Source organism: Apodemus sylvaticus, chromosome 4, assembly GCF_947179515.1.
Source record: "Apodemus sylvaticus chromosome 4, mApoSyl1.1, whole genome shotgun sequence".
Classification (NCBI taxonomy): domain Eukaryota; kingdom Metazoa; phylum Chordata; class Mammalia; order Rodentia; family Muridae; genus Apodemus; species Apodemus sylvaticus.
The window spans coordinates 150,360,625-150,387,650 of NC_067475.1; the positions used below are offsets into that span (position 1 = coordinate 150,360,625).

Consider the following 27,026-nt stretch of genomic DNA (forward strand, 5'->3'; position numbering starts at 1 on the left):
GAAAGGGCTAAGTTTTCTCGGGTACACAGGTAACTGGGGCTCAGCACGGAGGACTCGTGTGTCACACTGGAGGCCGCGGTTACAGAGCATGGAGTTCAGCCCTCCTGTGAGCTTCCCCGTGCGCGTTTGTTTTCTTTCCTCTACCTCACAGTTTCTCCTGAGGAAGCGAGAGTGTGGTCTTAGGAAGTTGTGTCCACAATGACAGACGTGGTTTTAAGGGCTTCACCAAGATCTTCTGAGTGGCGTTCTGACCTCTAAAATAGTTACCAATAAAGACAAATGGACAGTAAGCGCAGCTGAATGAACGGCTGCTGTGAGCTCCCTTTGGTCATTTATTTCACCACGGCACCCATGTCGGGAAGGAGGGCCGTGAACCTTGCTCTGCTGCGAGCATGCCCATTAGGCCCTGCTGCCAGTGTCAGGGTTTCAGGCTGACTTCCCAGCTGTCCCTGCTCCTTGTTTTTATCACCCTCAAGATACTACTTTCTGATATTCACTCTAATAAAAAAGCCTCTGGTTAAGAAATCGGGGAAAAACCATTGGAAAATAATGACAGAAATATTAGGTAAAAACCTTCTGATGAAATAGCCTGTCCTTAAATTGTGGCTTTTCATCATGAAGTGAATATTAAAACTATGCCTGTAGTAAAGGGCCATTTAACAGGACTTTTGTAAGACAGACAACTCTTAGTCCGAAGTGAACAGCTTCCTCAGGAACTGTGAGATGCTGGGTCCTTACTTACTATGGTTTTCTTTCTATTTGCTATACCACTAAACAGTGACACGCTAGCCTACTTAGAGAATTTCCAGGAAACAGGCTCCAGAGGGGAGCTAAGAATGGTGAAAACAGCAACACACACAGCATGAAGCCCTCGTAATGGATGACGGTGCACGACAAATCCCATGATAACCTGTCAGCCTTTTAGCCTTGTGGTTAAGTGTAGAGATGCTGTGACAGCCTGTCACAAGAACTAAGTTTCCTTTTGCCGGGCAACTCCACAGCTGACTAAGTTAGGTGACCTACAAGTTTAAGCCTTGTCTTTGAGGCGGGGTCTCACTGGCCCGGGATCACGCGTGGCTCCAAGTGCAGCGCTCTGCCTCACACTCTCTTCCCACAGCACTGTCATATACAGTGGTCAGCTCACAGCTCTGTGTTGTGTAGGAGGCCTCCTGGGTTGGCTTTCCTCTGTCAAGACCAGGCTAAGAGGAAGGGAGAGACGGAGAACACAGCTCTCTAAGGAATATATCCAAGGGTAGGGGGGGACGGAGAACACAGCTCTCTAAGGAATATATCCAAGGGTAGGGGGAGACGGAGAACACAGCTCTCTAAGGAATATATCCAAGGGTAGGGGGAGACGGAGAACACAGCTCTCTAAGGAATATATCCAAGGGTGGGGGGGACGGAGAACACAGCTCTCTAAGGAATATATCCAAGGGTAGGGGGAGACGGAGAACACAGCTCTCTAAGGAATATATCCAAGGGTAGGGGGAGACGGAGAACACAGCTCTCTAAGGAATATATCCAAGGGTAGGGGGGACGGAGAACACAGCTCTCTAAGGAATATATCCAAGGGTAGGGGGGGACGGAGAACACAGCTCTCTAAGGAATATATCCAAGGGTAGGGGGAGACGGAGAACACAGCTCTCTAAGGAATATATCCAAGGGTAGGGGGGACGGAGAACACAGCTCTCTAAGGAATATATCCAAGGGTAGGGGGGACGGAGAACACAGCTCTCTAAGGAATATATCCAAGGGTAGGGGGGAGACGGAGAACACAGCTCTCTAAGGAATATATCCAAGGGTAGGGGGGACGGAGAACACAGCTCTCTAAGGAATATATCCAAGGGTAGGGGCTGGAGGAGAGATGCTTAGCAGTTAGGGAACTGACTGCTCTTCTGAGGTCCTGAGTTGCATTCCCAGCACCCACATGGTGGCTCACAACACCTGTAATGGGGTGTGATGCCCTCTTCTGGTGTGTCTGAAGACAGGTAGCTACTGTGTACTCATATACATAAGATAAATAAAATTTTAAAAAATGCATTACAAGTTATCCTAAATCAACATGTCAGCAAAAGGAATTAAGCTACAAAGGAAAGACATGGAGGTAAATGTACAAATAGATAATAGTATTAAAAGAAAATTCAACAGCTTACTTTATTTTAAAATATTAACTTTCATATAGTAGAATGCTAGCCAAATTCAATACTGATATAAATATAAACTTCTTAGGTCAAAATATGTGGTCAGGCAAATTTTCTGAATCTCATAAAAGACAGTTTTCAAACCATATAAAATATTTAGAAACAATATACAGCAAAAACATACCACAATTTAAACTAAATAAGCTATGAAAAATAGCCCAATCATTGTTATGATTTAGAACACCTATTTTCAATAACTTAAAATACTGTCTACACTTCTCATCTCTAAATTTTCCTGGGAAGATCCACTAGTCTAGATTTAAATAATCCAAATATTTACTCATTGTAAGAGAGTCTGACATTAAAGAATCTATCAGAAACACAAAAATCATGAAAACTACTAAGTACTTTAGATTATAACAAGTCCTTCCAAGCCCTAGATAACAAAGGCAGTTTTCTAATAACACCTAAGGTTTATCTACATAATGTAATTCATTGGCTGACCAATAATAAATAGCTTAAAGGGAATTTATTCACCTATTCAGTAATGTTTCATTATAAAGGATATTTTGACCAACATATCAAAATTATAAATTCAATTATGCTGACATTTCTAGAAGTATTGTGCTGGCCAGTTTGTCAGCTTGACACAGAGTCATCTTAAAGGAAGTGAACCTCAATTGAGAAAATACCTCCATAAGATCTAGCTGTAAGGCATTCTCTTAATTAGTGATTGATTGGGGTTGGGGGCCCAGCCCATCGTGGGTAGTGCCAACCCTGGGCTGGTAGTCCTGGGTTCTGTAAGAAAGCAGGCCAGTGAGAGCAGTGCACCCTCGGTGGCCTGCGCAGCAGCTCCTGCCTCCAGGACCCTGCCCTGCTTGTTCCTGCCCTCACTGCTTGTGATGATGAACTGCTATATGGAACTGTGAGTGAGATAAACCATTTCCGCCCCGAAGTTGCTTTTGGCCATGGTGTTTCATCACAGTGATAGGAACCTTAACTAAGACAAATTGTTAACTTTGCAATAAATCATCTTTATGAGGTCACTTATTAAACTGATAAGAAAGAGGATACATTCTGGCTTTTATTTAAGAAATGATTTAATTCAATAATTTGACTTGTTACTACTTGAGAAGTACATTTGCTTCCCAGTATTGAGTGGTAATGAGGTGTAAACAGCCTTCCTGGTCCTCACTTCCCTCTAACAGAAAGCAATACCGAGACTCAGCAGTAAACATCTTCTGCTGTTTATGTAAACTCAGCTCCAGAAAACAGAAAGTGAGAAGATACTCATGTTCTGTCCGAGGCATTCCCGGCTCCACCAGTGTGCTATGTTACTGGGGTACCAGCTGCTCATCACTGACTAGTAAGTTCAAAGAGGAAGAAGATAACAGTGTCCTCTCCGATGTCATTCACCATGAGCTTTTACATCGTTTTGTATCCAAATGTGTGCATATAAAACTTTTGCACAGATTTTAGTGTTAAGAACTGATAACATACGTAATACAAGTGTGTTAAGGAGAGCTCCAGAACTGACCACTTCATAGGAGCCACACCAACATCTGTGCTTTCACTACTTCTTACTCCTCTAATTATGCTAAGAAGGAGACCAATGAACACTACAGTCAGGAATTTACTAAATACTGGTGATTTCTACTAGCCAAACTCAGCTCTGCAAGCCAACAGGTGAACCAGGAGTCTTTCTGAATTCATTGTCCATTAGGAGTCTGGAACATTTTCAATTAAAGCCTTCATTTTCCCTGTAGACTTCAATATATGTGGGCCAAACTGGAAAAGAAAAGAAAAAAAACACAAAGCATAGAATAAGTCAGCAAGTATCTTCATCAAACGACAGGCAGTTAGTAGCAGAGTGGTCCACTCAGTCTCCGAGATGCAGCACTATACAAGCCCATGCCAGAGCTCACTGGTAAACCTCACCAGGCGCCCCAGGAGAAAATGATCCTGTCTTATTTTGAGTAAATATTTTAAAATATGAATACAAATACTATATATACTTTATCATAATGAAATTTTTATTAGATTGAATTTAATTTTATTATACTTAAAAACGAAAATAAAATCCTGCAAGGAAAATTTAACATTGGAAAGTGATATGCACTGAAACCCAGGATTAGATTCTGGTTTTTGGGTTTTTTGTTTTGTTTTTGTTTTTGTTTTTTACTTACGTTTCTCTGTAAGTTTCGGATTTCCAAACAAACAACTAACTTACAGTGAGAAAAGTAGAAATACAAACATGTCATCCTTGCTGGTCACAATGGCACAACTACTTTAATCCCAGCATTAGAGCTGGAGGTAGCAAGATCAGGATGTAAGCCTTGCTACAAACCAAGTTTAAGTCCAGTCTGGATTTCCTGAGTCCCTGTTTCAAACAAAAGGTCAATGAACCTCCTCCCCCACCACCACCCCAGCCAGCTAGCTAGCTACAATCTCCATGTAGGTACAGAATGGCCCCAACAGTGTCCAGCAGGGCACAAGCCTACAGATCTCCACCTAGCACTACTACTCACCAGGGCTGGCTCCGAGGTGGCCTCTGACTCTGGCTTTGGAATTCCTCTTTCAGTTTCTCCTTGGCTATTGTGTCGATGCCGATACGCAAACTTCTTTTTCAGAGCCTCTGCTATGAGAGCAGCAGGGTCAGTAGTATCCACTGGCCTAGGTTTTACATCTTTCTCTGACCTTTGAGAAAGGAGTAGAAACCAAGGGGACAGGTCAATATGTGGATGTCCTTCAGAGGTTCTCGGTGGTCAGCAAATGGTAACTATGCCACTGCTAGTAACAAGAGGGAGATTTGGACTTAGGACCTCAACATGAGAGTGCATAGTCAATTAAAGGGTCAGGGCTGCATTTCCAGAAGTATCCAGTGCCTCCAGGAGACGGTGCACGCATCCCATGCCTTCATGAAGGCATAAGAACACACAGTAAAGAGTACATGTGGACAGGTTCGCTGGCTCAACAGCTAAGAGTGTCTGCCACCAAGACCGATGGCCTCAATTCAACCCCCAGGACTCGCTGAAGGCAAGAACAAATCAGAAGTCATCTTCTGACCTCCCCACACACATTTAAGAAATGAGTGCCAGCAGTGGTGGCGCATGCCTTTAATCCCAGTACTTGGGAGGCAGAGGCAAGTGGACCTGAGTTCCAGGACAGCTAAGGCTACACACACTACACACACCACACACACCACACACATACACACATACACACCAGGACAGCTAAGGCTACACACACACACACCACACATACACACACACACACACACACAAAACCTGTCTGGAAAAAACACAAACAAAAGAGTACACACCAGAGGATGATAATTGGGAAGCTTGCCTAAAGCACAGCCATTCTCTGCCCTTGGCCACTCTGTGTGGAGGACTCAGAGCTGCAGACCTTTCTTGAAGGGAAAATGGTTCAGTACTCATGTTCTAACCCTGACACTCCTAGTACTCAGGCTCCAAGAGCGCGGTGGGAGCAGAGCAGAGGTGCGGCCTCACCTCTTGACTGAGCGCAGCTTCACGCTGTTCATGTCTTTAAGGATCTCCAGCATATTTGGCATGTCAGGCTTCTTTGGGTGGCCCTTGGCCAGTGTCTTCCCAGCACTGAGTCTTTGCTCTCTTCGTGCTTTAATCAGATCAAGAGCAGATGTACTTTGGTGGAGCACCAATGGAGGGGGAGGAGGTGGGGGCGGAGGAGGTGGTGGTGCTACAGTAACAGATGTGGAAGAATCTAAGCAACCTACAAAAGAAACAATCATTCTGGTAAGAGGCAAGAAAACATCACTTTGTAAAGGTAGAACTATGTGACAGACTTCTGTATTCCTAAAAGCAATATCCTTAAAACGAATATAAGGAAAATGCAATTCAATTACTAAGAAATGTCTGAATCTTAACCCAAACTCACCCCATGGAAAAGTCCCATCCAAATGAATACAGATGTGTTTAAGACACACACCTGTTTGTGGAGAGCAGCATCGTCACTCTTAGCAGAATTATAAAGCAGTCATACACATCTATCCTCAATGCATACTACTGAACAATCCAGCACCACAAAAACTCACATCATTATATGCCTATAATTCCAGCACTTGGGAGACCAAAGCGGAGGATCACACCACACTCAAGGCCAACCTGATCTACATAATGAATTCCAGCTCACTCATGCAGAGAAAAGCCTTGTCCCACAAAACAATATCAAACTTAATTTTCAAACAAAAAAGTAATCTAACTTAAAGAAATAAAATACCTAAAATTTGTCCTTTTTGCCTAACTCAAAGTTGGCTGTCTCTGCTGCAGAACTATACAAGCGAGAGCTTGGGTAAATACTAACATCACAAGAGTTTTACTGGGAATATTCAGACTAAAGACATCACAACAAACTTGCAAAGTTATCTCCTATTTATGGTAGTTTCCCTAGTTTACCAGCAGAGGGAAGTAAAGAAAACAGTTCCAAGTTAACAAAAGAACAAGCCAGAACTTGATATGCAAAGCACATTTCTATGCAAATCACTGAGACCACCCTGACCTTCCTGTGCCCAGAGCCCAAAGCACCATAAGCAACATGACTCAGACACTGGGCACTTACGTATGTCTGCAGGACTGTGAAATAACAGGAAAACAACCACTGCTTTCCAACAGACTACCAGGCTAGGATTTCAAGGCCAGAGTTTCTTCTCCATGGGGAAAAAAGTGCCCCAATTAAACCAATAGGATTAGATGAAATCCTGATTTTGGTTTCTACCAAAAAAAAAAAGGGGGGGGGGGGGCACTAGGTACCTGTGGTGTGCATTTATTAATTACTTTCCATACGTAATGCCACAGGGGCCTGGTAACACAAGAACCATTGTACCCGATTTAGAGCAGGGAAGGAAGGAGTATTAGATGTTTACCTAGGGCTGTGCAGGTGTAAATAGCACTTCTCACAAGTCTTGCCCAGAAATGCTTCCTTTCATCAGACAGAAAGCCACATTTTGTCTTCAAGTCTGAGAAGAATGGTTATCGGGTGGAGGAACCTAAACTTCCCATAGAGCAGCCATTCATAACAGCCCCCTTCAAATGCAGGCATTTCAGAGTTTGCCACACAGATTTTTCCCTATTCTCAAACCAAAGTCCATCACATCATCAGGTTTTGCACTGCCCTTCCCACTGGCAGTCCCAGAAGCCAGTTCAGTGCTCCATACCTGCACTTGGACTCTGCTGCTCCTGCAGGGTCACGATCCTGGCGATCTGCGCTCTAAGGGCGGCAAGCTCATTCTCAAGTGCAGAGATCTTCTGCAAGGCCTCCTCGCTGGCTAGTGTCGGCTGTGGACAAGGCTTGTCTTCGGACAAGTTTGGTAAGGAAATGTGCCTGCTTGGGAGCTTCTCAAAGCAAGGAGGGTCCTCCTCAAGATGAGGCTTGGACCTGACCTCTGCCCTGCAAGGAAAACATAAAGGTGGCCATCACAAGATGGTTAAGGAGACTGAGTAGATTCCTACACACTGCTCGTCAGGCTCTCAGACAAGTCTGTATTCTCCAGCTCTGCACCAGCACTCCACTCCTTTACTGTCCACAGAGCCTGTGGCTCCCCCACCACTGTCAAGAGGCACCACAGGAGCCCAGAAGGGTTACTGATTGTTTGGGGGTTTTTTTTGTCTTCACCTGAAAAATTTCATCTTCCAAATGGCAATCTAATCATAACCAACGGAAAGATCAAACCAAGAATGTATGAGCACTTCTGTAGGGCCCTGGCTTTGTCGTCTAGTACCAGCATTTCCCATATTCAAAAGCATATCAAACAAGAAATATGGGAACAATATGATCCACTCACATCCCAGAAACTGGAAGGAAAGGGGACTTGTTAATGTCCTTTTTCTCTTACACCCACACTGTCAAAGTCAGAGCACTGGAAACACTGCTCCCTGAAGTCTGACATTCTAATTGCTGGGAACATTTCAAAACTGGAAAAACTCTTCATGAGTATAGGAAGCAATCATAATTCCTGGTATGAAGATCACTAATTCAAAGTAGCCTGGCCTACTTTGTAGTAAGTTGGAAGCTAACCTGGGCTACTCTAAAGAGCTGAAACAACTGCAGTGTGCCGGACTAAGGACTAAGGACTTCAACTTTCTGAGAAAATTAAGCGCTGGCAAGAAAAGAGGACATCCACATCTTTTTTTTTTTTTTTTTTTTTTTTTTTTTTTTTTGGTTTTTCCGAGACAGGGTTTCTCTGTGTAGCCCTGGCTATCCTGGAACTCACTCTGTAGACCAGGCTGGCCTCGAACTCAGAGATCCACCTGCCTCTGCCTCCCAGAGTGCTGGGATTACAGGCGTGGACCACCACCGCCGGGCTGCTTGTTTCTGTTTTTGAGGAATGGTTTTACTCACTCTGCAGCTCTGGCTTCTTTAAAACTCTCTAGGCAGGCAGCCAGCCCAGCTTCCTACTGCAGCCCAAGTTCTGGGATTACATGCAGTACCACCATACTGTTTCAGCCAACCAAATATTAATCACAGGTATTAATTAACCCCTTTAACAATCCAACTTCCACTTAACTTGACACTGCTGGTTTTTGTTTTTGTTTTTTTAAGGGTTATTTTGAAATGTTATTTAATAATTAGTTGGTTTTTTTTTTTAATTCAGTATATTCTTTATTTACATTTCAAATGATTTCCCCTTTTCTGGCTCCCCACTCCCTGAAAGTCCCAGCTGTTTTGTTTTTGCTTGAGAGTTATATAAATGACTTGGCTTTTGGCTAGGGAACTGAACACAGGTGTTCTGTTCAAACCTCTTTATACTTTGTTAGAATGTTTGCAAGCTGCCTTTTCACCTGTAAGATTGGAAATGGAAAAACTTGAGGAATAAATGTTGTGGGTTGCTCTGATGCTGTTTGTATTGATATTAATTCTGCTTCCTCGAGAGAGGTTGCCCCCGACGAGCACAATCACAGGTATTCAGGTGATCTCATATGAACCTTCTACCCATTCTAACTGGTCAGTAAAAGCTAGAGCCCATGACTGGGCAGTGGAGGGTACAGGTGGGACTAGAGGTTTTTGGAGAGTGAGGGAGGAGAAGAAGGGAAGGGGGGCGGGGGAGACATGGTGGGGCAGAACCACATGGCCAAGAGAAACCACAAGTAGCGGAGGGTCTTAAAGCTGGGGAATAAGTTAGTATAATGGTAGGTCTGCCCAAGCTAGGCATATAGCTTATAATAACTGTATTGTGTGGTTTTTTTATGTGGGCTTATTGGAGTTGGGAAAGCCAGCAATAAATAAATGCCCGCTCTTCCCCAGCCCTCAGCACGCCTAACATCATAATAGTTCCTAACATCATAGTAGTACCTAACATCATAGTAGTACCTAACATCATAATAGTACCTTTTTAAATCTGGAATAGGTAGAGGGTAGGGACGTGATTGGCTTACAAAGCCTCACTTAATGTTCCTTTTTTATCCTAATACTAAGAAAACCAGTTAAGGAAATTTTTTTAAAAGGTTGAGTGAAAAATAAATTCACAAGAACTTCCAAAAGGCTAGACATGGTTAACATGCCTCCACCCCAGAACTTGAAGCAATAGGATCATGGCTAGCCTGGACTACACAGAGAAAGCTCATTTGAGGGCTGGGGATATAACATAGTCCAGTCAGTGAAGTGATGGTTAAGCATGCACAAAACCAATACTGCATCAAACTGGGCACAGGACATAATGCCTCTAAGGCCAGGACTCTGCTGATGGAGGCTGGAGGGGCAGGAGTCCAGCATCACCCTTCATCACACAGGAAGCGCAAGAGCAGACTACTGGCCCACATGAGGCCCTGCCTCAGAGAACAGGAGGGTCGGGAGGTAATTCAGTTGACGTGCCGTGTGAAGCTGAGTTTGGTCCCTGGAACCGTGGAAAGGCTAGGTATAGATGTGCATGCTGTATGCTGATCACTGCCATACTACAGAGGCAGGGAGAGGTGGACCCCTGGGGCTCGTTCCCAGGCAGCCTCGCCTGATCTGCAAGCCTCAATCCCAGGGAGACTTTGTCACAAAACAAGTCGGACAGTTCTAGAAGAATACCTGAGCCTGACCTGTAGCCTCCATGTTTGCTTATGTGCATATATGTCCACAAACATGAAAAGGACTCAGCACACAGCACTATATACACAAAATAAGGCTTACATTTCTATATGCCTACAGATGAATACCATCCTTTTCCTTTCCATTGAAATCTTAACAAATATAAAAACAACAAAATGTATCTAGAAAGCAGCTAACTGTGGTGTTTCTTTAAACCATTCTCCACCCAGCTCTGTCTGCTAGTGAGATGGCTTCATGTTCTGCCTGCTTCTCTGGGTTCTCACATACTCTGCGGTGGGAGAGCATGGACTCCTGCGTAAAGAACAATGTGCTGAAACTTTCCTACTGTGCTGCTTTGTTTTATGTCAGCTTGATGCAGCAGGAGTCATCTGAGAGGAGAGAACATAATTGATAAAATGCCTCCAGCACAGTGGCTCTAAACCTTCCAAATGCTGCGACCCTTTTGGTTCCTCAAGTTATAGTGACCCTCAACCATAAAATTGTTCGTGTTGCTACATCATAACTGTAAGATTGTTACTGTTATTGAATTGGATTTTGGTTTGGTTTGGTTTGGCTTTGGTTTCTTCCAGACAGGGTTTCTCTGTGTAGCTCTGGCTGTCCTGGAACTCACTCTGTAGACCAGGCTGGCCTCGAACTCAAAAAATCTGCCTGCCTCTGCCTCCCAAATGCTGGGGTTAAAGGCCCACACCACCGAGTGACCCTGTTATTATTGTATTATAAATCTCTGGATTTTCCAATGGAATTAGTTGACCCCTACTGACAGAGTCTTTCAACCTTCAAAAATTGATAGCACAGAAGATCAGGCTCTAAGCAGACAGGCTTAAAGGGCATTTCCTTAGTGACAGAGATTGACTAGGGAGGGCCCAGCCTATTGTGGGTGGTACTATTCCTAGGCTGGTGGTCCCAGATTCTATAAGAAAGCAAACCACACAGAATAAGCCAGTAAGTAGCACCCTCCATGGCCTCTGCATCAGCTCCTCCTCCAGGTTCCTACCCTGTTTGAGTTCCTGTCCTGACTTCCTTTGGTGATGAACAGCAATGTGAACGCAAACTGGATAAACCCTTTCCTTCCCAACTTGCTTTGGGTTCACGGTGTTTGATGACAGCAATAGTAAGTAACCTTGACTAAGATAATCATCATTCTTCCTTGATATAAAGAGAAGCCAGTTTAGGCTTTATTTTGAAAGTGTCAGATGTCCCAGGCTGACTTTTAGACAAGTCCTCCACTCTGAGAAACAGCCTTCCCATCTGCTTAGTCCTGGGCAGCCTTTAATATTCAGCTCTAGAAGCCACTTCTCCAGAAGCCAGGCTAACTTCTCTCATCATTCAAGGCCCTGACTTCCCCTCGGACCTCCAGTACACCAAGTGTGTCTAAACTTAAACACTGTCTGACCGCTGGTGCGCAGAGTGAAGACATATGCTGAGGAACTTCCTTAGACGGACTACGTAGTAAAGATTCTTTGTAAGCTCTCAGAGGAATGGAAACATCTCTAACACTCACTGTTCCTTCATGTGACCCCAACTCATCTTGATATAATTTTTAAGAAACATTCTCTAAGTATATAAATTCTCTATGATCTCGTGGATTCCTGTACTCCAGTGAAACTTATTTACCTAACCTATCTTTGACAGCTCTTTCTGGCCACTTATACTAGAATATAACCTGAATGGCTGGGAATTCTGTGGTTCAAAAGGACTTAGGCTGAACATTCCTGGGAACTTTACAAATGGTAGCTGATTCTGAAAAGCCCAAAAGAAGACTGATCAGAGAGAGAGCAGGGCAAGCTATCATCAAGTCAGACTCTTAAAAGTATTCTAATGCATCCCTGAAAACACTGCATCTCAGTGTATCCCCATAGCCTTCCACACTAACCTGAGTCTTGTTGAGCACTCTCCTTCTTCAGTGGCTACCCATCCAACATCAGCAAAAGATGCCACCACATCCTCTCCTGAGTGTATGGGACTCCATTCTTTTGCATGGCTGGTAAGCTGGAAGTTACAAAGAAAGAAAGTCCTTTATCTGTAAAACTTAACATAAAATTAAAAACCAAAGCTACCGTCAGGCTGGTGCTAACTATGGATGCCTCACGGGTGGTCCAGTAGCTCTCTGGCGGGCCTCCATGTGCTAGAGCCCAGGTTCACACCTCAGGATTTTAACTGAACATTAACCAATTTCTACAACATGATTCTTTTATTCATCTAAACGCGTAACAAAAAAAAAAAAAAAAAAAAAAACGGATTCTAAGTATTAAAAGCCACTAATTTGGGGCTAGGAATGTAGCTTAGTGACATGATACTTGGCTAGCATGCTTAAGGCACTGTGCTCTATGACACCTAAAACAAACAAAAGGATGCCACTTTTTCCTGAAATAAATGTGGAGGACACAAAGTCAACAAAGTCACCACTCACTGTGGTAAAGGACTAGAAGCCCTTAGTGATGCTGATGGTCAATGCTGTCAAGTTCCACTGTGGTAAAGGAAGATCAGACACTAGTGATGGTGATTGCTAACTCTTGAGGAAATGACTCTGAAGCTCCAGAGACAGTGCTGGTGCATGCTCTTATCAACCTGACTGTATTTAAGATCACCGAGCACAGTGAGGAGACAGAAGCAGGCGGACCCCAGCGAATTAAAGGCCAACCTGGTGTAGAGTCAATTTCAAGCCATCTAGGAATACAGTGTGGTCCTGTCTCAAAAAACAAAACAAAACAAAACAAAAAAACAAAAAAGAGAAGACATGCTTCTTGGTCTGAGGAGGGAAGACAGAACTTAAACGTGATAAGAAGTAAGCTGACTGAGTGCCAGTAAGTTTTTCTCTGCTTTCTGATTGCAGACGATGAGCCAGTCACCTGACCTCCCACCACCATGCCTTCCCCAACAGGCTCGACTGGCTGCTCTGTGCACAAAAAATCTGCCTTTTCTTCCTTAAGTTAACTTGTTTAGGTATTTGGCCACAGCAGTTAAGAAAAAGAAAGCAACTTGTGTTATACTGTATGCATATGTTGTTTCAGTATGATAGGGTTGAAAGAACTTCTTAAATGCTTTAAATCTCAACTTTTACTTGAATCTTAAATAGCAAAGTATTAAAATTTTAACACTATTAAAAAAACAAAAAGTGGAAGAGCAAAATTCTCTAGCTAAACTTAAACATATGAAGGAAAACTATCTCAAAAAAATACCAAAGAGTACTAAAATGTACCTGAGGGAGAAAACAATTTAACTGTATTAATTTAGGCTACATTTCACATGCGTGAGAGTCGGAAGGCCAATGACTAACAATCTGCATATAGAATTTCCAAATGACCTTCCTACAGTGAAGTTTGGAGGGTGCAGAGCTAGCTCAGGTGTAGAGTACTTGCCAAGCATGCAAAATACCTATGTTCAGTCCCCAGCTCAGGAAAAGGAAGTGAGGAAACAAAGGAGTAAATACCACTTTTTACAACTCACTTCTGAATTGAAGAAAAATAAGCAAAAATGGTCAGAGAGATTTCCTGACTAGCACACTCAACAGACATGTTACCCGGGGAACTCGCCCAGTGTTCAGACCATCTTCCTGTAAACTCAGGGCTCCACACACCACACTCTGGGAGTTTGTCTTTAGCAGTGCTTTATTTTAGAGGAATGCTAAAAATTCTGTAATTTTTATGGGAGAGTATGATGTCTTAATTTCACAAATTGACTTCATCTGATAAATGTTGCCCACATTTAAGGATTCAAACCTAATTTTCCAGGTTTTATAAATGACAATAATTATGGATCAAACCTGTTTTGAATTTTACACCTGTGTTTAAACCCTGGGACTCCCTCATATTGTGAAAACGACTCCTCAAAGTTGTCCTCCGGCCTCCACGGTTTCCAGGAAACATGCACGGTGTGTAAAAGTGGTTGGTGCTCAGTGGTAAAGAGCACCGGATGTTCTTCCTGAGGCATGGGTTCAATACCCAGCATTCACATGGAGGTTCAGAACCACCCGTAGCTCTGGTTCCAGGGCATTCACTGGATGCCTGTCCTAGCCTCTGTGGTACACAGGTGCAGGCACAACACCCATACACATACAATAAAAATATATAAATCTTCTGCTAGGTGATGGTGGTAGTACACTGCTTTAATCCCAGCACATGAGACAGAGGCAGGCGGATCTCTGAGCTCAAGAGAAGCCTGGTCGGTAGAGTGAGTTCAAGACAGCCAGAACTGTTACACAGAGAAACCCTGTCTCAAAATGCAGAGCAGAACAAAAATGTAGAAGCAGAAAACCCAAAATACAATACCTCCTAGGTGTTATTTTACAGTTTTCTCTAATTAAATATTAATTATGCTGCAAAACTATACCATGTATACGAACACGTGACACAAGACCAATGAGATGAAATGGCGACACAGCTGTCAAGATCTGTCTCCCCCACACAAGCTGTTCCCCCCACTTAAGCCTAATTCAATTAAGAGACAAAAGAAAATGGACCCCAAAGGAACTTTTTAAAGGGCCGAGTCACGTACTACTTGAAAAGAACCTTCCCTGAGTGATGTCAGCAGGGAATGGCCAAGGCAGACTCCGGCACAACTCCAGCAAGTCCAAGTCAAGGTGAAGCGCATGCTGGCCAGCCTGCAAGGGAGGCGAGGCCGCCTCCTTCAAGCACGACTCAGACACCGCCGCCATGGGCATTCATGAATGACCATGAGCATGCACGGCTGAGACAAGATGTCTGAAAACAAAGGACTTACTGTTGATTTGTAGGAAGGTCCTGTCCTGTTAAAGCTACTGTTAGCAGAAAAGATTATAGTGAAAACACAGAACATGGAGAGTAGGCACTACAGTTTTAAAGTCTTTAAGAAATTAAAAAACAGTTAATCCAAAACTCAGTAATATGTTAGACCCTTACCCCAATACTCTTGACTAATTGATAGTATTCTGATAAACTACCCGAGAAAATGGACTTCAAAAGGCTTAGTATCCATATACATACCAAACAAACACATCAAGCTTGGGTCATTGCTCTAAAATGGCTCATACATTGACATATGACACGTCCACACCCACCCATCTACTTCACCCAGTCATCTCTAGATTACTTCTAATACCTAACTGAAAAATCTGTAGATGTTCCATGTATGTTTCCCCACCCCCAGACATTTCATAACCTTAACCCTAACTCTGTGCTCATTAACATATGTGCTTGTTTAATATCTCTCTAGGAAAATACCAGCACCTAGCAAAAAGCATAAACTTCAAGTTTATTTGTTAAGGAAAAAGGGGCTATTTTCTTTAAGTGGGCATTCTGTTTCCAGATGTGTGGATTCCCTGGTAGTAGAAACATAAACTCATAACTTGCATAGTTACATAAGTATTCCAATTCCAAACAACAACTTGAAAATTCAAGAAAGCAGTATGGAACAAAATTACCACAAAGAATTGTCAAGATTGAGTTACCCAGAAGCCTGTGGGTTGCAGAAGGTAGAATTCACAGTACCAACCAACCACCCTGCCATCAACTCCCATACAGGTTATCATAAATTATGGTAGTATTTGTCATCACCTACATGTATATGCCCTTAAATTTAAGACATAAAAATGCAAACTTGCATTGCAGGGTGTTTATTTCCGGTTTTTTGTTATGGAAACAATGTATCATTCGCTATGTAGCCAGAGCTAGCCTGAAACTCCTGATCCTGCCTCAGCCTCTAAGGTGCTAGGATACTGTGTGTGTATTCCAGCTCTTCCTGTTTTCATTTCATACAACTTAGAAATAAAAACAAAACTTTCAAAGTTCTTTACCTAGCCCTTCACAGTGATGAAATGACAGGATTCCTGCCAGGAAAGGACTCTTACTTTTTTTTACAATTATTTAATTACTTATTACTTATTTACTGTGTGTGTGTGTGTGTGTGTGTGTGTGTGTGTGTGTAAAACGGAGGACAACTTAAGAGTCCCTTTTTTCCCTTCCTCATGTGGGTCCCAGGGATCACACTCCTCGTGCTTCGCATCTTGCTCTCCCCAAGAAACTTTTTTTTTTTTTAAGTGCAAAAGGTACAGCTAAATGTTAGAATATTTGCCTAGTACACCTAAGGCCTTCAGATCAATACTAACCACCACAAAACAAAAACAATAACAAAAAAAGGACTTCTTTAGGATCAGAATAGCTAAAGAAGGCATGTTAAATAACAACCCAAAAGCTAAACTGGCTCAAGGTCACCTGGAATTAATAACTGTCTTATCACAGGCTTCCCAAGTTTTCCCTGCGCATGTTCAGGGAGGATAAATGTTGAGGATCTAGAATAATCACTTCAGAGCAACTAAAATTAGAAAGACCTTGACTGTTAATCCTCTCTGTGTCAGTGTTATTAATAGGAGAAAGCTACAATCCAGTATTTCTAAAAACACCATGCCTGTTCACATTTCTCAGACATATATTACCATGAAAATATGAAAAGCACAAAACCCAGTACCTGAAACTGAACTCTTGGACACTGAATCAGAGATAAGTTGGTACCAATTTTCCTTACGATACTTCGAGATGAACCATATGGTTTTCCAGACCATAGTACCTAAGGAAACAGGGAAAAACCAAATGATTATGAATTTCTCAAATCATTAGTATAATACATAGCCTACTGAGGGAATGCTAACACAGTAATCACAGTTTCAGAATGTTCTGAATGTTCTAGGAAATAAGCTCTCAACTCAAAAATGAAAGGATGGACAGATAGTTGGTATTACAGCAAAATAAAACCTTTATATAGTATGTAAAAATATAGACTAGTATCTAGCATATTTTAATTTTGTGTGTGTGTGTGTGTGTGTGTACATATAAGGCTTACATATAAGGTCAGAAAACACCTTTGTGGAGTCTATCCTCTCTTGTCACCTTCCCTGAGTTCTGGGGATCACACTCAGGTTGTCCCCCTTGTGCAGCAAGCCATCTCAGCAGCACCAATATCCTCTAGCAATCTTAAAATAATACTGTTTTGGGGAGTACAAACTATTTTCTTCCAATTCTACACAAGAAATGCTCTGTACCTATTCTACCATATTTTTAGTTTTAGAATTTTAAAAACATAAGAATTTGGAAATATGAGCCACTCTGGCTCTGGTAATTTTTCAAATTAAATCCAAAATCTGTATGAAGCTTGAGGAATGGTTTTGTGTTGTGAATATTATTTTTTACTACACAAAGAGTGACTGCCTCGGCATTTGTGGGATAAATTCAGTCCCACTTGTCTCACTTGAAGAGCCTTGTCTTTAAATCATATAAAATGCTATGTGCAGTAGTAGTTTCCACACTGAGAATCCCCCCAGTAAGATAATCATCAGTGCACTAGATGATTCCTAAAAGTTCACGACATAACCCTGGCCATAAACATTAGCTAAGTTACTGGAGATTTCAGCTGGAATATAACCCTAATAACACAGAAAATCTACCCATGTTGAGTGCTACATCTGAAAGCCTACAGAGAGGTAAAGAGTAGTTTTGAAAGAAAAAAAAACAGTTTTGAAAGAAAAACTCATAATTCAAATTTTCATATTTAATTATCTCTTAAAACTAAACACCAATCAAATAAAAATGGACATAACCCTGCTGAAGATTAGCCAAATTTCTAATTTAAAGAATGAAATTATGCTACTATATTAATATAACTATGAATACTAATTTACCTAATAGAAACATTATGACCAACAGTTAGTTCCCATTTCTTGTGGTGGATATAGCACTTACCAAAACTAGACCATATACCATTCTCAAAGCATATACAATATATGAAACAGTCATAGAAATAGCTTTAAATTCTCAAATTTTAATAACTAAATCCAATTTAGAATACTGTTACATATGAGTCAGAATGAAGTTTGTTGAGGTATATATGGTATCCATCCCACCTCAGGCATCTGCCTCAACCTTTTAAAAGTTTTTCTATCTTCTATGGTCCTGGTTTTACTGACTTTAGAAGAATTCCAGAAAATTCTATGACAGCCAACAAAACCCTTTGTTATTTTCCTTCTTACAAAGAAAAAGAAATCTTTGTAAGAAAATAAAACTGACAGCACAATTTGGAAATTTGGATCAGCAGACAGATTAAATATTAAAATGTAAATGAAGTTATGCAAAGAGTTTATAAGACAAAGTTACCCTAGACTACAGAAAGTATCAATAGCACCAACAGTGATATAGAGAACCATCAGCAGTCTTCACCACATGATGATCAGGAAGAACTTCCAATGGCTGTCACAGTTCAGAGCAACAAAAGAGAATCATCAGCCAAGAAAGAATACATAAAGTCATTATAGAACACAAGCCTTAAGCTTTTTACCTTATACATTTTAATAGGTCTTGATCTTTTAAAATAAAACCCATAGGGCAATGGTAACTACAGCACTCAGTCATTTCTTTTCCAATCTCCCATTTAGTCACAAGCCAAATCTCTACTGTGATGTAGGAAAAGCGGAATGCTATATATCCGTGCATCACAATGTAACAATTACCTAGTCTGAAGTGAACCTCCACCTCTCTAGGAAACAAATTGCTGCCCAAGGAGAAAGAAAGATCATAAAGAAAACCTTGGAAAAGACCCGCTCAGGTTAGGGCCAATGCTTCTGCCAGCTTCCAGCAACCCTCACTAGTCTCTCCATCTGTTTAACATCAGCAGGAAAGAATGCTAGGTGCTTTCAGGAAAGGAAGTGGGCAGTGCTTCAGCTTATAATTATAAGGAATAAGTAAACTGTTGAGGCCTTGCCTACAAAGTTAGAACAGACTGCTTTGTGTCATTACATTTTTAAGCATACACAGTAAACTAACATAATGTTGCTCTTCTGATCCTTGTGAACTAACTGCCCAGTACTTAGTAAGAAAATAATAATAATGACTAGTCCTGATACTTGATTCTTTCTTTCTTCGCTCCCCACCCCCATTTTAAATACAGCCCTCACAGTGGGGAGAAATTGTAAATAGCTCAGAAGAAACAGTGAACAGAGACCCTAACAGATGATACTGAAGTCACAGTCTGCCCTGAGGCTGCGTGGCCTGTGTGTGCCTCCCACCCTACCTTGAGGCTGGACTCTGCTTCTCAGCATACTAGTTTGGAGAAGGGCAGACTATCTAAAGAGAAACTGCCATCAAGTTTTTCTCAGAAGAACGAGAAGGCAGAGAGAAAACTGTCATTGCTAGAACATTTGATCTAATTAGTAAGACAAATTCACTTCTGAGAGAAACTATACATTGCTTTATCTACAAAAACTGCTTATAATCAACAATGTCTGTGTATTTGTGCATGCCTGTGTCTAGGAATGACAGTCCACAACATTTAGCAACAGGGTTTAAAAGTGATGACAGCAAACAAAGACGAGAGAAAAGCAATTTGTTCTCTTTCGTGTCATGAAATGTTACTGTAGAAGTGTTGCTGTTAGCTGGGCGGTGGTGGCGCACGCCTGTAATCCCAGCACTCTGGGAGGCAGAGGCAGGAGGATTTCTGAGTTCGAGGCCAGCCTGGTCTACAAAGTGAGTTCCAGGACAGCCAGGGTTACATAGAGAAACCCTGTCTCAAAAAAACCAAATCCAAAAAAAACCAAAAAAAAAAAAAAAAAAAAAGTGTTGCTGTTTGAAGCTATCATCTGACCCTGCTCAGTATAGGAACCCATTAGAAACGATATTATTATTTGAAAAGAAAATTAGTCAAATAATAAGCTTCATTCTAATATTTTCGTAAATCTATATGAAATAGTTTCAGTCTCACATCCCTGAAATTATTTGTAAATTAACATGTGAATGTAACATTGGGGGAGATTGGAGAATACAAACCATTAATCACAGTTTTTAAGGAGATTAAACAAATACAAATTACTAATTCCAAAGGAGCCAAGAAAACTTAAAAAACATGCTAATATGTGACCACCCAGATACACACACCACACACAATATAGAATCCCTAACCAAAGAGCAATTTCTCTCGTTTATACTCTTCCTCCAAAGCACAAACTGGTAACAAAGGAATAATTGAGGTGTATGAATACAATTCACATAGTGCCTGTAACTTTTCAAATATAAGTTGCTGGCACCAGTTCCAGTCATATTCAAGAGACTGGTGGTTCACACTCTCATACTATCACTCTGGAGACTGAAACAGAGGCTACATATAAGACTGTTTCGAAAAAGTCTAAATATAACCATAAATTTTGAAATTTTTCCTTAAGGACATCAATATAGGATTAGAGATCCATGTAGAAAAGAATCCAAACATCATAAAGATGTTTTAAGTATAAACAAATGTTGGCAGTGTGGCTGAGCCTGAGCTCAACACCAGAACCCACACTGTGGACGAAGAGAACTGACTGGGATCTGTCTGTCTGTTTCCTTTCTCCAATTCGGGTTGTCCTCTAATTTAAATGTACTTGCTGAGGGACTAGAAAGACGGTTCAGCAGGTAAAAGTGCTAGCTATTCTTCCAGGGCACCTGGGTTTAATTCCCATCCCTCACATAGAGGCTCACAAACAATGGTCTCTTAACTCCAGTTCCAGAGGATCTGGTACCCTCTCTTCTTGGTGCCTTGGCACCAAGCACAAAGTGATGCATATGCAAACACATACATGCATGCAAAACATCCACAGACAAAATAAAATATTACCAAAAAAAAAAAAAAAGGTGAAGCAGGCATTATGACACACACCTTTAATCCCAGTCAAGAGGTAGATCTCTGGTCTACATAGTTCCAGGACATCAAGAACTATAGAGTAAGGCACTGTTTAAAGAAAAAAAGGAAGCGAGGTGGAAGGCAGTGAACAGACAGAGCAGAGCCTAGAGCAGCATGAAGCCCTGGCTTTAAAAGCAGGACCTGCCAATCTACTGTCTCTAAGCAAATCACCCCTACACTTCTACTTTCTCGTCTTCCCCATAGATACTATTTCATGAGTGTGAGTATTAAATGAGTTAAGGTGTTCACAAGGGTCTCTTCCCTTTCTTTTAGAAGTACCAAAATACACTAGAAAGAGCAGGGCTGTGAGCTCAGACCTGGCTCTGCCTCGGGTAACTGGACAAGGCAGCCAAGCTGGGAAGCTCAGTGTCTCCTCTGTAAGGAGGAGTGGTCCGAATGTAAAAGCCTTGGGCACTGAGCATGGACTTACTAATCAGGGACGGTGGTTACAGCATTGCTAATGTCTACTGTAAAACACAGACGTAAATGGCATGTAATTCCCATTGCTCAGAAAACTGATGGAATACAGTTACATATTCAAAACCAGACTGAGCAACTTTGTAGGAAAGTATTTTATAACATCGTTTTTTGCTTGCTTGTTTTAAAGGGATGGAGAGATGCTGGTGCAATGATATAACAGTTAAAGGCAGTTAAAGTCCCAAGACTGGCAACTTGATTTTGATCCCTGAAACCCACAAAAATGCAGAAAGAGAACAGATCCACTAAGTTACCCTTTAACATCTAACATGTGCCACAGTATTTATCCACATGCACACATCATGCACATGCACACATCATGCACATGCACACCATGTTTTTAAAAAGGGAGCTAGGTCTTGGAGATGTAGGTCAGAGGTTGAGCCATGCCTAGCATGTACCAGGCCCTAGGTCCAAAGTCCAATATAGCAAATGAATACACACACACACACACACACACACACACCAGACTACAGCCAGAAAGATGGCTCAGCAGGGAAAATCCTTGGTGCCCAGCCTGATGCCCTGAGTTCCATCCTTGGAACCACGTAGAGGAAGAGCCAAGTCCTCCAAGTCTCTCTGATGCTTGAACACATGCACATGCACAATGAATGTCTTAAAAAGTTGTCCGCTTTTTAAAAATGGGGAAGCAGATAAAACCGGCAAAAGAGGCCAGTCTAGGCTTCTAGGACACTTTAAGCATATTATCAAGTTCACTTTTAGGATTTTCTCAAGTCCTTGAGAAAACACATAATGCATGTTAACCACCTGATCCCGGTTTCATTGTATGTGTGTCTGTCCCTCTTTTATTCTCTCGATGCCCCTATCCAGACAGACACTGCCATCTAATCCATGGTTAACTATACTGGCAAGTATTCTTGGTCCTAGTTTAGGAATGAAAATCTCTGAATTTCCTACCATTATTATATCTATATAAAATTTTCCATGATAATCAATTCTAACATGTTTTTCTACATTTTTCTACAATTTTATCAGAAATATTTTCCATGTAAATCTTCAATTCTATATCATAAAATGTTTCTATCCCATACTTCAATTAATTTAGCAATGTTTTACATGTCTACCACTTTACTCCTTAATTCTCCATGAAAATTGTCAATTTTAACATGTTTATCTGAAATAGTTTCCATGTAAATCTTTAATTTTATCATAAAGTATTTTTATTTCCCTTTACTTTCCTTTTCAATAAATAAAAAAATTGTTAAAAAAAGAAATGCAAAAACAAAACAAAACAACAACAACAAAAAAAACCAACAACAACAAAAAGAAAATCTCTGAATTTGAATCCAGCCTGGCCTATACATTAACTTACAAGACAGCCTGGGACATACTGGGATCTTGAATATTTTTTTAAATTAATAAAATCATAATCTCCAAAATAAATAAAATCACCAAGTAGTGGAGACCAGTACTCGAGAGGCAGAGGAAGGTGGATCTCTGAATTCGAGGACAGAGTGAGTTCTAGGACATTCAGGATTACACAAATACTGTCTCAAAAAACCAATATATAAAAAAATAAATAAAAATCTATAGCATAGAACTATATAATAGGCTAAATTTTCAAACTATTGTTACATTTTAGAAAATATGCTTTAACATTAATTTATAATATTTAATATTAATTAAAAAGCATTCAAAATTACAAATTGTGAACAGTGATTTTTCTCTCTATTGAAGCTTTTCTTCACTAATGAATACACTGTTCTTCAGATCATGTAACTAGTTTGAAATTTTAAACATAATCTAAGAAGTCACTACCTCCCAAATCACAGTATACAAACAATAAACTTCAATGTTGTTTAAAGTTCTATCATTTTCTCAGATAAGCCTCAGCACAGCTAAACTCCTGGATTTTAGGATGGGCTGTGAGCACTCACCGACTGCATGCTGACCCCAACTCGCTGCAACCACATCCTCATTAGGCACTTAATCCAGCCCAGCATGGAGATGGCTGAGTCTTCCCAACCTGCAGGTCAAGTACTTCAGGCATCCATAGCAGCACATGGTCCATAGGGCGCACTGAAAATTTCAACGCAAATACTGAGTGTAGTACAAACAATTTACAACAGGGTACTAAGATAAGATCATTTTTATTTAGAATGTCTATGCTTATATGTCTCACAAGTAAATTTAAAATACCTCAAAACTTGGAGTGCAAATTAAAGAAAACAAAATTTACACATTCTCAGCTTGTTTTTATGGTAGCACACACCTATAATCCCAGCACTCAGAAGTCATAGGCAGGCAAATGAGTTTGAGGTCAGTCTTGTCCACATAGTTCCAGAATAGCCAGGGCTACAAAGAGACTCTGTCTAAAATAAAATAAAATAAAATAAAATAAAATAAAATAAAATAAAATAAAAACAACATAGGCATGACACAAGCATGTTGTAACGTGAAATCATGCAGCATGTCCAACACCAACCAGAACAAACATGTCTTCATTACTTTATAAAAATGCCCATGACTAGACCTTAGATCGGATACATTGTAGAATCACCTTGTTCTATGCAGGTTATATGAATAAATCTTCTTTGAGTCAATTGGAATCTAAAAAGCAAAGACTCAAAACTGTCAAACAGAAATGAGTGATATATATATATATGAATGAATGAGTCAGATGTGGTGAACCTCACACGTAATCCCAGAATTTGGAGAAAAAGGCAAGACAAGTTATTCAAAGCCACCCTAAACTAATTGACAAATGGGACCTCATATAATCACAAAGTTTCTATAAGGCAAAGAACACTGTCAAAAGGACAAAAAGGCAGCCAAGAAATTGGGAAAAGATCTTCACCAACCCTACATCCGACAGAGGGCTAATATCCAATATATACAAAGAACTCAAGAAGTTAGACGCCAGAGAACCAAATAACCCTTTAAAAATGGGGTACAGATCAGAAACAAAGAATTTTCACCTGAAGAACTTCGAATAGCTGAGAAGCACCTTAAGAAATGTTCAGCATCATTAGTGATTAGAGAAATGCAAATCAAAACAACTCTGAGATTTCACCTCACACCAGTCAGAATGGCTAAGATTAAAAACTCAGGAGACAGCAGGTGTTGGCGAGGATGTGGAGAAAGAGGAACACTCCTCCACTGCTGGTAGGAATGCAAGTTGGTACAACCACTCTGGAAATCAGTCTGGTGGTTCCTCAGAAAACTGGGCATGACACTTCCAGAGGACCCTGTTATAACACTCCTGGGCATATACCCAGAGGATTCCCCGGCATGCAATAAGGATACATGCTCCACTATGTTCATAGCAGCCCGATTTTTAATAGCCAGAAGCTGGAAAGAACCCAGATGTCCCTCAATGGAGGAATGGATACAGAAAATGTGGTATATTTACACAATTGAGTACTACTCAGCAATTAAAAACAATGAATTCATGACATTTTTAGGTAAATTGTTGGAACTGGAAAATATCATCCTAAGTGAGGTAACCCAATCACAAAAGAATACACATGGAATGCAGTCACTGATAAGTGGATATTAATTAGCCCAGAAGCTCGTAATACTCAAGACACAATTAACATATCAAATGATTCCCAAGAAGGAAGGAAGGAGAGGGCCCTGGTCCTGGAAAGGCTTGATGCAGCATTGTAGGGGAGTACCAGGACCGAGAAATGCGAGGGGGTGATTGGGGAATGGGAGGAGGAAGAGGGCTTATGGAACTTATGGGGAGAGGGGAACCAGGAAAGGGGAAGTTATTTGGAATGTAAACAAAGAATATAGAAAAAACCAACCATTCCTGAGTGTGGTACCACTGAGGAGGCTGAGGCACTTCTGAGGCACAGGAAGAACTAAGAGCTTCCAGCCAGCCTAAACTACACAGCAAGACACTGTCTCAGTACAAACAGGCACAGAGCTTTTTTTTTCCCCTGTTTTTCAAGACAGGGTTTCTCTGTGTAGCCCTAGCTGTCCTGGAACTCTCTCTGTATGCCAGGCTGGCCTTGAACTCAGAGATCTATTTCCTTACCCCTCACCCTCTTCCTCCCCAGGCCCTCCCACGCCCCCTATTCCCCACTCCCCCACCGCAGTGAATTTAACCCTTTTCCTACAGACCTCAGTCTCAGGAATCCTCAACACGCAGCTCTCTGCCTGGTTTCTTTCGCCCAGTATGACATTTAAGCTCTGTCCACCCGCATCTTTTCATGTTTAAAAGCTAATTTCTTTTGTGCTGAATATTCCATTCTCTAAAAATGCCATGGTTTATTATTTATTCATCTGAGAAAGACATCTCGATTGCTTCCAAGCATTAATTATCACAAATAGAAAACCGTATTTACGTATATCTGACTACCAACTTACAGGCTATCACTGAGCAGTTTCAGAAGCCATCCCCTAGATGCTGCCTCTCCTACACAATACACACTTTTCCTTCAATACAAGGTCAGCCCTTGGCCAGGAACTTGCCTGAACAGGGTATTCTTGGCTGACTAGCAAGCCCCAGGGATCTGCCTGTCCCTCCTGCCAAGGCTTGGATAACAAGCATTCATTATCCACACTCAGTTTTTCACTTGGGTTCTGGGGATTACATTCTGGTCCTCGTGTTTACCAACTGACCTACCTCCCCAGCCCTGGGGTTTCTTGTTGGCTGCTGCTGCTTCCATTGCTTGCATTTAGTTCTCAGACAGGGTCTATCGTAATCCAAGCTAGCTTTAACTCCCTGCATAGACCAACAGGATATACAGGTATATAAAGAATTTTATGAAATACTGATTCATTCAACTATAGAGACTGAAAATGTCATGCCGAATCAAAATGGGAAGTGTAAGGACTTACTGACCTCCACTGTGCTCTAGGGAACATCCCAACTCCACGTATCAACACTCGCTCACCATGGAGTTTTCCTAGGCCACGCTCATTTTTTGTTTGTTTATTTGTTTGTTTTTTGGTTTTTTGGATTTGGTTTTTTTCGAGACAGGGTTTCTCTGTGTAGCCCTGGCTGTCCTGGGACTCACTCTGTAGACCAGGCTGGCCTCAAACTCAGAAATCCACCTGCCTCTCCCTCCCAGAGTGCTGGGATTACAGGCGTACCACTACCACCACACGGCTTACACTCATTGTTTAATGGAAAATTGGCTAGCCACTGGAATCCTGCTGTTTCTACAGCCTTTTCTAAACCAGTTCAGCTCACTATTACTTTAAACCTGTCAATGTTGCTTCCTGTCAATTTCTCCCTAAAACAAAACAAAGCCCTTGGGCTAGAGAGATGGCTCAGCAGTTAAGAGCAAGGCCTGCAGAGTTCAATTCCCAGCAACCACATGGTGGCTCACAACCATCTGTAATGGGATTTGATGCCCTCTTCTGGTGTGTCTAAAGACAGCTGCAGGGTATTCGTCATATATATAAAATAAAATCTTTAAAAAAAAAAGCCCTCAAACAGATTATGTGGCTTTCATCTTTCATTTTGATTGTTATGCTTTGTCTGAAAGTGTGCCGGATGCATGTGGGAGCTGTAGGAGCCAGGAGATAGACCCATTCCCTGGAGCTATGCTTGTACAGAGTTGGTTTTCAGCCTCCTAGCATGGGTGCAGGAAACTGAACTCGCAGAACCTACCAGCTGAGCTCTCTCCAACTCTGGCTCTGAACTTGGGATTCTCTTCTGCTACCTCACCAGCTGCCCCACACTCTTGG

General features: G+C 41.4%; 1 protein-coding gene across 2 annotated transcripts in view; it reads right to left on the reverse strand.

Annotated features, from left to right (window-relative positions):
• Nucleotides 1–2,124: 2,124 nt before the first annotated feature.
• Mtfr1 (mitochondrial fission regulator 1) overlaps nucleotides 2,125–27,026 on the reverse strand; it is a 36,986-nt gene continuing 12,084 nt past the window's right edge. Inside the window, exons 2-9 of one of the 2 annotated variants that reach the window (XM_052180764.1) lie at nucleotides 23,596–23,695; nucleotides 23,261–23,402; nucleotides 16,653–16,751; nucleotides 12,085–12,200; nucleotides 7,336–7,568; nucleotides 5,654–5,894; nucleotides 4,670–4,838; nucleotides 2,125–3,929 (exon numbers count right to left, since the gene is read on the reverse strand). In XM_052180764.1, the coding sequence (XP_052036724.1) occupies nucleotides 3,861–3,929; nucleotides 4,670–4,838; nucleotides 5,654–5,894; nucleotides 7,336–7,568; nucleotides 12,085–12,200; nucleotides 16,653–16,751; nucleotides 23,261–23,326 (993 nt within the window). In that variant the 5' untranslated portion in view covers nucleotides 23,327–23,402; nucleotides 23,596–23,695 and the 3' untranslated portion in view covers nucleotides 2,125–3,860. The remainder of the gene's footprint in view (nucleotides 3,930–4,669; nucleotides 4,839–5,653; nucleotides 5,895–7,335; nucleotides 7,569–12,084; nucleotides 12,201–16,652; nucleotides 16,752–23,260; nucleotides 23,403–23,595; nucleotides 23,696–27,026) is intronic. The other variant, XM_052180763.1, reaches the window with a different exon arrangement.